We start from the raw sequence: 13,063 nt of genomic DNA on the forward strand, positions 1-13,063 counted from the left end.
ACCAGGGAAGGAACACAGGAAACTGGGTTGATTCCAATCTGAGCACAACAGGTTGGAATAAGTCATCCCATGAGATGATTTATTAGTGTTACAGAGAAAACCTTAACACTAATGTAGCACTAGTGAATATACATTAGAATCCAACTATATGAAAATCTGCACGTTGGAGCACGTAGAAGTGATGCACCATGAGACATGACGGACTTTCACCAATATTAGGCTGCAGATAAAAGACTTCAGCCGGGAGGGATTCAGATTCAGATTCAGATTCAGATTCATTCAGATTCAGATTCATTCAGATTCAGATTCATTCAGATTCATTCAGATTCAGATTCATTCAGATTCAGATTCATTCAGATTCATTCAGATTCAGATTCATTCAGATTCAGATTCATTCAGATTCAGATTCAGATTCAGATTCATTCAGATTCAGATTCATTCAGATTCATTCAGATTTAGATTCAGATTCAGATTCAGATTCATTCAGATTCATTCAGATTCAGATTCAGATTCAGATTCATTCAGATTCAGATTCATTCAGATTCATTCAGATTCAGATTCAGATTCAGATTCAGATTCATTCAGATTCATTCAGATTCATTCAGATTCAGATTCAGATTCAGATTCATTCAGATTCAGATTCAGATTCATTCAGATTCAGATTCATTCAGATTCAGATTCATTCAGATTCAGATTCAGATTCAGATTCATTCAGATTCATTCAGATTCATTCAGATTTAGATTCAGATTCAGATTCAGATTCATTCAGATTCATTCAGATTCAGATTCAGATTCAGATTCAGATTCAGATTCAGATTCATTCAGATCCTTTCCAGTCATATGTTGTTTCAGAAACATGATCCAGAAGTGCAGGTTATGTTTTTAAGACATTTCACTGTATTTCATTCCAGTGGGCTTTCTGAAAAACAAACAAACAAAACAACATAATGCTGAATCACTCATGCTTTTACTTTGGAAATATCAACTTGTTCAAGTGTTGAAAAACAAAAAAAAACATAATTAAGTTTAGAAGTTTTTATTTGCGTTGAATCAAAAGGGGCCATTCTGATCTTTAAACTCTTTGCACCATCAGGACATCCTGGTCGGGGAAATTTAACCCTTAAAACGCTGTAAGCTTGAGCTCTGGCTGAGGAGCTCTGCAGCACGTGTTGGTCACAACATTTACTCCTCTGGGCTTTTCTTTGTGCAGAAGTTACAATAGTAGACTGAAGAGGGTCGTTTCTTAATCTACATTCTGATTAGCTGGGTAAAATACTTTTGTTGTGAAAAGGCAACAGAGGCTGTGATTGGGTGGTTCTGGGGGCTGAGCTGTGATTGGGTGGTTCTGGGGGCTGAGCTGTGATTGGGTGGTTCTGGGGGCTGAGCTGTGGTGAACAAACAAGCTGCTGGTGATCGGGGCCTTTTAGTTGCTCCAAGTTACAAGGATTGTTTTTTAATATATGATTTATGGTCGCTCCAGTTTCCAGTGTTGTTTAAATACTGTCTTCTACTGGGAGGATATAAAGATATATTAGTGAAAAAGCAGCTGCAGAAAAACAACAAGAACAAACTTAAAGCTGCGGTTCAGGGTTTGTTGGGCCTGATGGCCTGTTTACCTGTGTGATCTACACCTCACCTGGGTCCTGAGGGGCCTGTTTACCTGTGTGATCTACGCCTCACCTGGGTCCTGAGGGGCCTGTTTACCTGTGTGATCTACGCCTCACCTGGGTCCTGAGGGGCCTGTTTACCTGTGTGATCTACGCCTCACCTGGGTCCTGAGGGGCCTGTTTACCTGTGTGATCTACGCCTCACCTGGGTCCTGAGGGGCCTGTTTACCTGTGTGATCTACGCCTCACCTGGGTCCTGAGGGGCCTGTTTATGCAGCTCCTCACTGTGTCTTCATGCCGACTGGAAGTGTGTTGCCTGTGTTTAGAGCGGGAAGACAGATGATCACTGCCTCTCAGGGAATGTGTTTGTGTCTTCCTGAGTGAGCGACAGAGCAACATAGCTGGAAGGTCTCACGTCCTCGTCTTCAGATAGACACGATCTCAACCTGCCGTCAAACACAGTCTCCCAGACCGAACCGTGATCTCTGGCTTTTCTCTTTTTCTCTCATGCCTTTCTTGTTCTCACGTCTTTTGTTGCGTGCAGGCGTGTAACAAGCAGCGGCGTGCTGCAGCGCAGCTCTTACACAAGTCATTCTGATGGTGTTCTGGTGTTCTGGCTATCACAAGAGGAGCCCTCGTCTCCAGCCGAACCCTCCACACACACACACACACACACGCATGAATATAGAAACAACAGCAGCCGTCTCATCACGTCCCGGGACAATGACGACACTGATGAATGGCACCCCGCAAAGTTTGGATCTTAATGAGTCAAGGTGGGCGCTCAGCTCGGCTCCACACACAACCCAGAACGGAAACGAGGGTCCGCCGGAACCAGAGAAGGATTTGATGTGTGTTGGTGGGTAAATGTCTGTCCATCTGAGCACACACTCACATTATGGGGACTTTTTAAATAAACACAGTGGAATGGGTTCTGGTCCAGATAAAACAGAACATTCAGGTTGATGATTGGTGGATCGAGGATCCGACCTGTATGAAATCCAGAGTTTGTTCAAGGGAAGCGGCTCCACAGTGACTTAAACCTCAATGAGCTTAAGAATAGAAATAGAAAACAGATGAATGTAGCTGGACTGATTCTGGGTCGAGCTCAACAGAACACACGCTTTAGAGAAACAGATGGAATGATTCTTTTGTTTTTACAAAACTCATTAAATGTTTTGAGACGATCAATTAATGCCAAAAAAAGGTAAGATAGACATGTTTTTCTTTTCTATAAAGTAGATTCTGTTCATCGTTTTGCCTTCTTATGTGTCAAATTTCATCAATTCAGAATGTTTATATCCCAGATTCTCTCCAGCTTGCTCTCACAAACCTGGACATTCACAAAGAAAAGGGAGTTCCCCAGAATGACAGCAAGCTTTCCAGGATAACAACTTCAAATTGAACTTAATTCCTCTGCTTTTGATAGATTCAATCACCACCTGAAAGCTATTTTGTGGTCCATCTCTTTTATTTCCCACTCAGAACGGAGCCGTGAGCTTTTCCCGAACACAAATAAGCGACATTCACTCGTGTCCTTGAACACCTGAGAGCGCAGACCGAGCTTCTGCAGCTGAATGAGCAGCTCAGACCTCCTCCACTCATTAACACAGTCAGAAGAACAGATTACTGGAGGAGGACAGCCCAGATGCTTCCAGGAGCTAAACTCTACTCTGCTTGTTTTTGTGCACACTGATCAAATTTACTGTTATTTTTAGTTTCATAAGAACATATATTAGATATCATTCTGGTACGGTTGTGGTTGCTGTGAATTGTCAAACCCCCACTTTAGCAGCAGGATAAGTAGACCTTTTATTGAATAATAGAGCAGAAGTAGATGAATACAAAGGAGACCCCCTGGTAGAGCGATGGGCCTTAAAGTCCTGAACCAGAGGTGAGAAGCTTCAGTGAGTAACCTTCTAGTCCTCTAGTTTAAATGATGCTCGCCTCCTTTCTCTCTGGGCATTTTTCCTAAAAGGAGAAATAAATCATCCCAAAGGATGTCTTAGTCTTTTGGTGACGCCGTCATTAAAAGGTTTTAGATAGATAGAGCCTGAGCTTATTTCTTCTTCAGGTATAGAAACCACACTCACACCATGTCTAACCATGAATCTCAATCACTTAGAAAACCTTCTTCTTTCTGATTGAACTGGTTTGTAAGAAGAATGTTTCTAAATCCCCCATGTCAGTACCAGAACCTTTTATCTGCTGGGTTGGTAGATTGGAAGAGGAGAGAAGACCCACCAGCACTTTAACAGAGTGAGACACCTCCTCCTCCTCCTCATGAGACACCTCCTCCTCCTCCTCTTCATGAGACACCTCCTCCTCCTCCTCATGAGACACCTCCTCCTCCTCCTCCTCATGAGACACCTCCTCCTCCTCCTCCTCATGAGACACCTCCTCCTCCTCCTCATGAGACACCTCCTCCTCCTCCTCATGAGACACCTCCTCCTCCTCCTCTTCATGAGACACCTCCTCCTCCTCATGAGACACCACCTCCTCCTCCTCCTCATGAGACACCTCCTCCTCCTCCTCCTCATGAGACACCTCCTCCTCCTCCTCTTCATGAGACACCTCCTCCTCCTCCTCCTCATGAGACACCTCCTCCTCCTCCTCATGAGACACCTCCTCCTCCTCCTCATGAGACACATGAGACACCTCCTCCTCCTCCTCATGAGACACCTCCTCCTCCTCCTCTTCATGAGACACCTCCTCCTCCTCCTCATGAGACACCTCCTCCTCCTCCTCTTCATGAGACACCTCCTCCTCCTCCTCATGAGACACCTCCTCCTCCTCCTCCTCCTCATGAGACACCTCCTCCTCCTGAGACACCTCCTCCTCCTCCTCTTCATGAGACACCTCCTCCTCCTCCTCCTCATGAGACACCTCCTCCTCCTCATGAGACACCTCCTCCTCCTCCTCTTCATGAGACACCTCCTCCTCCTCCTCCTCTTCATGAGACACCTCCTCCTCCTCCTCCTCATGAGACACCTCCTCCTCCTCATGAGACACCTCCTCCTCCTCCTCCTCATGAGACACCTCCTCCTCCTCCTCTTCATGAGACACCTCCTCCTCCTCCTCCTCATGATGTTCACCTCACCATTTCTTATCCCTTTTTTTAACTCTGCTCTGTGGACGCCACAAATACAAAAACAGAGTCAAAGCAATGAAATAAGTTTGGCATTGGTAAAGAATATTTAACCATTTATTTCTGCTTCTCATCCCACAAATGCATGTCCCTGATAAGACAGAATGTAAAAGGATCCTCAGTGGCACAGGATTTATTACCAAACATCATTTTACAACAAAGAAATAATATACCAGCTACACATTTCCTCAAGTTATGTGCTCAGTTTTTTGTTTTTTTTTCCCTTTTATTTGTACAAAACAGAAATATTGCCCAGTATTACAAGATATAAAACTTTACTGTGACGAGAACAGAAGCCAAATCGGCTGATCTGAAATCCTCCCCAGCAATAAACACTTCATCAATAAAAGAAATAGATCAAGGAGCAACAAGAGCAGGAGGGAAGTGTGACACGGCAATAAATGAAAGTTTCTTCTTGATTATTAATGAATTTATACATAAATATGTATAAAATAAATGTAATAATGACATTCCAACACTTTCTTATTGTCAGAATTTCCCTGTGATTCATGTGTTCACACCCAAAACGCTCCTTTGGTAAGTTTACCTGAGGTGTGACGCAGGGCTCTTCAGTGTGGACGGACATTATAATATGTTTACGGCTTCAAATAACTCCTGTGAGTCAGAGATTCTACAACATTCTACAGCCGACAACAAAAAGGTTAAAATAACATTCAAGAACCCCCAAAAATCTTTTCTCTTTTAAAGACGTAACGACTCAGTGATGTCATCCATTGTGAGGTTGTCTCCTGTTGCTACCATAAAATAAAAAAACAAAAAGACATTGTTGGTTTTCCTGCTGGCGAGTTACAGAAAGACTTTTTCTTTATATTAATAATCTGTTAACGTTTCTTCACCGGATGACAGGATGACAGGATGACAGGATGACAGGATGACAGGATGACAGGATGACAGGATGACAGGATGACATGAGTCATTGAGAAGTACAGAAGGGTTCTGCGTTGTACTGCGGTAGTATTTAATGTATAATACCGTTCGCATCAGCTTCATGAATAACTTCACACACACACACACACACACACACACACACACACACACACACACACACACACACACACACACACACACACACACACACACACACACACACACACGTGTCAGTAATTTTTAAAGGATTCTCTGTAGATTTGAGTAGAAAAGTGCTTAAATGTTGAGCTACTGTGCAAACATGTACCTGCGTATCTGCAGGAATAATAGGATAATAGGATATATTAGTCGTTTATTAGTCGTGGGTGGATGTAGTCACGAGGACAAAGCTCCAGTGAAGTTTGATTGTTCAGGTGGGAGGGGCAATGAGAGGTGATAACAGCTGTACGTCTCATTAAACACTATGTTTTCATAAAACTTAATATAATCAATGTGATGCATTATAATAAATACATTTTAGTTCAGGACCCACAGTCAAGTCAATGTCATTGTGAGAGGACCAGACAGGTAAAATAGTGCCATAATAACCTTTAAATTTAAACTTTAAAGCTTTTCTTTGTTGTGGCTCAGAGTATGTGTGATGGAAATATCTAGCGAACCACCAGAATCTCAACAGAAAACCAATCTGGATGTGAATATTGAGTTAACTGCACAGCTTTCACTCTCAATTCAAAAGAAGGCGACGGCTCAGCTTTACTTGATTTAAATACATTGATTTGATGTGTTTTTGTCTGGTCTGCTGGTGACGTAGCTCCAATCATTACGCAGAGAGAAACACTGCAGCCCTCCCAATGGTAGACATAATTAGAGAGAGGGATACAACCTCCAGGCAATCAAACCCCGCATGAGGTGATCAGACAAGCTTAACAGAAACTCAGTGGAACAAAGTGAAGTGACACAGAAACATGAAGAGAAAAGATGTGGAAAAACAACAGAAAGTGGAAGTTTATTCTCGTGGTGGAGGAGCTGGAGCCAGAGCCAGCAAACTAAGGATGGAGGATCGATGGACCGTCGGTTTATTGGTTGTGTGACCGACTCCCACTCCCACATTAGATGGTTGTAATCATTGCATCTAATGCTCTTCACAAACGGGATTATTCCTGAACTGTGGTTTGAATGTTTGAGATTATGGAGATACTGGATTTTGTCCAGAGTTTGGACGCACGTAAGGAGGTAAATCTCAAACTGAACGTCATTTTCAAATCCTTCTTCCTCGTCTAGTTGAACAGGGCGACGCCCTAAGGTCTTCGTGCTCGCTGTGTTGAGGTTTTTAATTGGTCCAACATAAGAGTCGTCTCATCTTCTAACCAGAACTACGACCCATCGCTGCACCAATCAGATTAAGGAAAGACTCTGACTATGGAGGGGAAGTCATGTGTCATCAGGCGGTTTGCTTCATCACTCAACTGAATGAATAACTCCAGAATGATATTCTGCATGGAAACAGTAAAATCAAATCAATTATCTTTTAATAACTTTGCTTTTGTTTTGTGAGTCTTTGCCCACGACTATGTACTAACACGGGCTGAGCCTCCTGACCTGGAGCTTCAGAGGCAGCCAGGACAACCTGCATGAACAGAGACCTTGAACCTGGAGATTGAGTTTGGTAAATCCTTGTAAACTTTTATTTGAAATATTTTAATGTGAATCGCTTCAATATAATAATCATGTGTTTCTTATTTGTCAGCATAATTCCAGAGTTCCAGCGTACCTGCAGTGTACCTGTCATGCCCAACCCTGTAACAACCAATAATGTAATAACGGCCAATAATAGAACAACCAATAATGTAATAATGACCAATAATAGAACAACCAATAATGTAATAACGGCCAATAATAGAACAACCAATAATGTAATAATGACCAATAATAGAACAACCAATAATGTAATAATGACCAATAATAGAACAACCAATAATGTAATAATGACCAATAATAGAACAACCAATAATGTAATAACGACCAATAATAGAACAACCAATAATGTAATAACGACCAATAATAGAACAACCACCATTAATGAAATAAGTTTGGACATTTTGAATGTAAAAAAGACAATATTGCAATAACTTGCCAACATAGTGTTGAGTCTAGAGCATGGAGTATGAGTCAGTGAGTGAATATGATGAGTATCACAACTGTGACAATTTTAGATGAGCAAATTGTGCAAAACCTGCAGAAACAGGCCAAGATGATCCAGTCTTAGCAGTTATTGTTGTTTCAAACCTACTGAGCCAACCAGCAGGTTTACTTTATTCATATAAACCCACATCTATGGCGTCGATGTGATTAAAGCATCTGCAAATCGATGCCAGTTACATTTCAGGGGAAACCATTAGGACAAATAAAATATCTACAAAGACGTGACTTTCAGAAGCTCGGATCTCCCAGAGGAGTTCCTCTGGGTTTCTATACGTGGAGCTGGAGGTATAGAAACCCAGAGGAGTTCCTCTGGGTTTCTATACGTGGAGCTGGAGGTATAGAAACCCAGAGGAGTTCCTCTGGGTTTCTATACGTGGAGCTGGAGGTATAGAAACCTAGAGGAGTTCCTCTGGGTTTCTATACGTGGAGCTGGAGGGCTGAGCGCTTCCTCTTGCTCTCTGTCAGCGACCCTCCACGCCCAGTGATTAGTTTTCCTCTTGGAGACCCCTCCCATTGGGACGGGCAGGTTTCACCACAGGGTAAAGCTGATTCCTCAGAACTGATTTATATTGATTTGTGTGCTTTCTGTTCATAAGAACTCAAAGAGAACCAAAGCTTTCCAGCAAACAAGACAGCCACTCTGTCTCTCTTCATTTAGAATTAGAAGCCCTTGATGACCTCATCGCCGTCTTTTTTGTTTCATGGAAAGTAACTTCCACCAGCCAAGTATTGTGTTCCCAGATGGATTTTGCTGAAGTCAGCATGTTTTTTTCTTTTCTTTTTTTGTTTGAATGAAAATAGCCCTGAAAAATAGCAGCTTATGATTTATTCATCAACCAAAACCATTTTAGGACCAGTGCAGACTAAAGCTGTCAATATGTTGAGCTCAGCTCGTCTTCGGCTCGGTGGTAAATTCCCCTCAGAGGCTTGGCGCTCGCTCCGTTGCTGCCATATCCTGTTTCTGTAGGTAAAGATTCACTTTCCTCCGCCGCCTCCTTCAATCCTGTGAGCTCCTGCTTTCGCTGTCTTCTTAACTCTTTTCCCCTCTTCTCTCTCTCGAGCTACAGTATACTGAAGCAGGCATCCTCATTTTATTTCCCACTGAAAGCCATTCCCTATTTCACACAAACACACAATAAATCTAGATTTATAGAAGCATTTAAAAAACAACAACAACTAGATTTCACTAAAATATTGATCTGAAACGCTTGAATAGGATCTTTACAAATTAGTGAGGGAGCCACGGTTTGTATCTCTGCTTTCTAAAGGTAATTCCTCTCTATTGTAGTTATAATAAACACAGTGCCAGAGCTTTTCTGCAGCACAAAGAAAAATCAAAACCTTCACCATTGATTTGTTGTCCCTCGATAACAGTGAAAACCATGACGCCTTTCTGTCACTACAATTCCAGGAAAGCTCTTGAGACCAACACTAAATGTGCAGCAGGTGGTTCAGGACCCTCATGCTGCTGTGGAAGGAAGATAGACCAGCAGAAGTAAAGATGCAGAATGTTGAAACTTTAGGATTCTTTGATATTATGGGGGGGGGCAGAAGAGGCCAATCAATAGGCTAAACTCTTTAGCGCAGGAACCTGCAAACACACACAGCCCACACCTTTCACACATTAACGGCAGCGTGGGATCACAGAGCAGAGAGCGGCCGACACACACTCCGTTACTCTTGAACACACACCAGCCGGACGCTCTGCCCCGGTGGAACCCACACAAATCACTAAGGATTCAGATTTTAATGCAACTTTATGGAGATTGTTTACTTCTTTGCCGTGTGAGATCTTGATTAACAAAAGCAATATTAATGAGGTTATTTTTTAATTCCCACTGCCCTGCCTCTGAGCTTGGCAGTGTGACTGAGGGGGGGTTACTAGCAGCTCTGAACACAAGAGGGAATGGGTTCGGTCCAGACCTGCAATGGTTTCCAACGGCTCACGGGCCAAAACATCCTGCCAGAGTCCCACCCCTGGAATAAACTATCACCAGGGGAATTGCATTTGTTGTGGAGTAAAAGCTCGCTATCCCTGCATCTGTGAGGGGGAATTCATGAAAACATGCATGCTGAACTCTACATATAGAAAAGGGACAGATGTTGGCTGGAGGAGACCCCCCACCGTGGCAGACAGGATCAGCAGATTTGGAAAGATGAATGAAGACAAGTTGTTCTGATGCATCTTTGGATGCGACACTATTCCAACGAGAAAGTACCGGCTGTCAGCATGGAGAACATGGCGATGGGACATTGGCCTTTATTTTGAAGCATTCTTGGAAATGACATGGATTTGCACTTATCTTTCTTTAGTTTTGTACTAAGATAAATCAAATGCTCTCCTCTTTTCACTGAAACAAAGGGAACATCTGGAGTAATGCGTCAGTTAACGGACTATAATTTCATTGGTACCTTTTTTCCAAGACCCCTGCTTGTTGTGATCTTCGTGAGGAAGGGGGTGTCGGTCATTTTTGCCAAATTAACGATCAGAAAAACGGTCCAGAGAGGAAATCTGGGAGGGGCTTCCAGGAAAAAAAGAGAAGAGATTCACTATTCATCTGCAGGTTTCAGTCGATATGTCACATCCAAGTGTTCGTAGAGTTTATCTGGCTCTGTCTTCTTGTATTTGATCATTTACAGTCAAATCCTTTCACACAATGTTGCTTTGCCACCTTGACGGTCCGTTAGTGGTGGGAGTGGTTCACAGGGCCTGGGGGTGTATAGATGATGGATAAAACAGAGGAATTAGGGCCCATTTCAAACCCACAGACTGACATTGTGAAATGCTCGTGAAAAGGTGGCTTACACCTCACATAGTACACGCTTCTTAAACACAGAGAGCTTTTCCAGAACCCCACCAGGAGTGGAGGTTGAGGGGGGTTTTGAAGGAGCGTCTCTAAAAGAGGAACCTGCAAAGAGTTCAGGTGTAGCAGAGGTAACGTCATCATTTCCTGGGGTCCAACATGAGGATAGGATCATCATGGATCTGACAGCAGGTGATCCTGCATGTTTCTCTTCATTTCAGGAAGATAAGCTGCTGCTCAGGTTGTCACACGGTGGGTGTCTTCTCTCCTCAGCAGTACCTGTCACTTCCAAGGTGTGAGAGCAGGAAGCTCCATGTGTGATTAGGAGAATGAGTACAACACGTTTAAACTATGCACAGATCTTTACAATATGTAGTGTGCCACGGTGTCTGCAGGTCATTGTGGTGGTTATTCTCCAAAGATCTAAAACTATGTTGGAGATTTAAACGTAATTCTTGCAAAGGATGTGGTTGTGTTTGGTGTCAGTCAGTGAGCATTTGTGTTTGATGGATTGAGGCAGTGTCATTAACACAAAACACTCAGGTTCGAGACATTTCATTACGGGATGAGACAGATTACTCACTCCAATCTTTGTATTGACTTCCAGTGACTCCTCCTCCTCCTCAGGGAAAAGAGGAAGCAACCTAAGTCCATGACATGGCTTTAAAGGAGAACTCACCCATCTGACCCCTTCGCTGACTCTTAACATCAAACTTTTACCTTCAAATTCTCACATTCCTGTGTTTTGTTGTCTTTGAAAGGTTATGTGTAATTATGTGTTGTTAGTTTCATTATTCTCAGTGTTATCCCAAATTTTAGCACAACAAATGTGGGCGGTTGCATGGCAACTGTAAAAAAAAACCTAACACACACATTTAAATTCATGCTTTGTTGGTCTGATAATTGATTAATCATTTGACAGAAAGTCAATTAGCATTTAACAGGCCAGGCAGTTAATGGATAAAATAATCTGCATATTAATCTAGAATGGAAATACTTGTCAGTTGCAGCCTGAGTAGCGAAGGGGAAGGTTTCTGATGGCAGGAAGGGACTACTTTCTTCACCTTGAGTGAAAATGATGATATGTTAAATGCTTCTACTTTCATTAACCACCTTCCTGCTCCTGGATCTCCATGTGTGATACCAGTAAAGGAGCTGACCAATAATAGAACACAATCACTAGCAGTCCGGCAGAAGGAGAGATTAGCTCTGAAATGATTTCCACGTCACCCTCTGGCTGTTTAATGAGAGAAAAGGATTGGACGACTGATAGAGGAGAAGAAAAGCAGAAGGAGAGGTATAGAACAGGGAGGCATGTGGTGGCAGACAGACGACAGGGAGGAAACGCAGACAGCTGGAGGGGATGGGGAAGTGAATGGAGGAAGCAACAGGGAGAGTCTGCCGGTGGACGAGGAGAGAGGAAGAGGAAGAGGAAGAGGAAGAGGAAGACGCAGTCACCTATTTTGAAAGGAGAAGGAAAAACATAGTGAGCTAGAGAAAGTGAATAGATAGAGAAGTGCCTGTGTGTAGCTGTCTGGGTGTGTGGGAGGAGGACGTACACACACACACACACACACACACACACACACACACACACACACACACACACACACACACACACACACACACACACACACACACACACACACACACACACACACTCACTAACGAGCACTTCACAAAGAGCCCTCCCTTTTCCCCTCCGTTTCCTCCTTTCTCATGTTCTTCACCTCCATCCTTCCCTCTCAGTCCTCATCCTCCCTGTCATCCTTTCCTCTCAGTCCTCATCCTCCCTGTCATCCTTCCCTCTCAGTCCTCATCCTCCCTGTCATCCTTCCCTCTCAGTCCTCATCCTCCCTGTCATCCTTTCCTCTCAGTCCTCATCCTCCCTGTCATCCTTCCCTCTCAGTCCTCATCCTCCCTGTCATCCTTCCCTCTCAGTCCTCATCCTCCCTGTCATCCTTCCTCTCTGGATGAAGTCACGCTGCCTCTTGCTGGTGTTTGTTAGCGATCCTCGCTGCTCGCTTTACATTACTGATTGGATTACAAAGTGAGCTTGTACACACAGGTAAGAATAAATCCAGAGATAAACAAGTGGAACAAGTTCTGATGGTGGAGCAGGTGCACCTCAGGTCCAACCTGAGAGAGGGAGGGGGGAGAGAGAGAGAGGGAGAGAGGGAGGGGGGAGAGAGAGAGAGAGAGAGAGAGAGAGGAGGGGAAAACTGAAAAAAAGAGAGAGAGATATTGATGCGCACCACGCCAGACCACCTGCTCTCCGGCTTCGATCGAAGGTTGTGTGTCCTCGCCACGAGTCGAATGGTCGTGTGAAAGAATTCAACCATGAGACGGAGAGAGAGGGAGGAAGAGCAGGCGGGCGAGCAACACAGACAATATGCACTTTAAAAAAAAAAACG

General features: G+C 43.5%; 1 protein-coding gene across 1 annotated transcript in view; it reads left to right on the plus strand.

The window, feature by feature from the left end:
• Window positions 1-3,475: 3,475 nt before the first annotated feature.
• The window catches only part of ankfn1b (ankyrin repeat and fibronectin type III domain containing 1b), a gene marked incomplete at both ends in the record, with an annotated part of 148,123 nt that continues 138,535 nt past the window's right edge, over window positions 3,476-13,063 (plus strand). Inside the window, 1 exon segment of the mRNA XM_080477686.1 lies at window positions 3,476-3,501. Within this exon segment, the coding sequence (XP_080333812.1) occupies window positions 3,476-3,501 (26 nt within the window).

This window comes from Lipophrys pholis, assembly GCF_963383615.2.
Source record: "Lipophrys pholis genome assembly, chromosome: 1".
In the NCBI taxonomy this organism is placed as follows: domain Eukaryota; kingdom Metazoa; phylum Chordata; class Actinopteri; order Blenniiformes; family Blenniidae; genus Lipophrys; species Lipophrys pholis.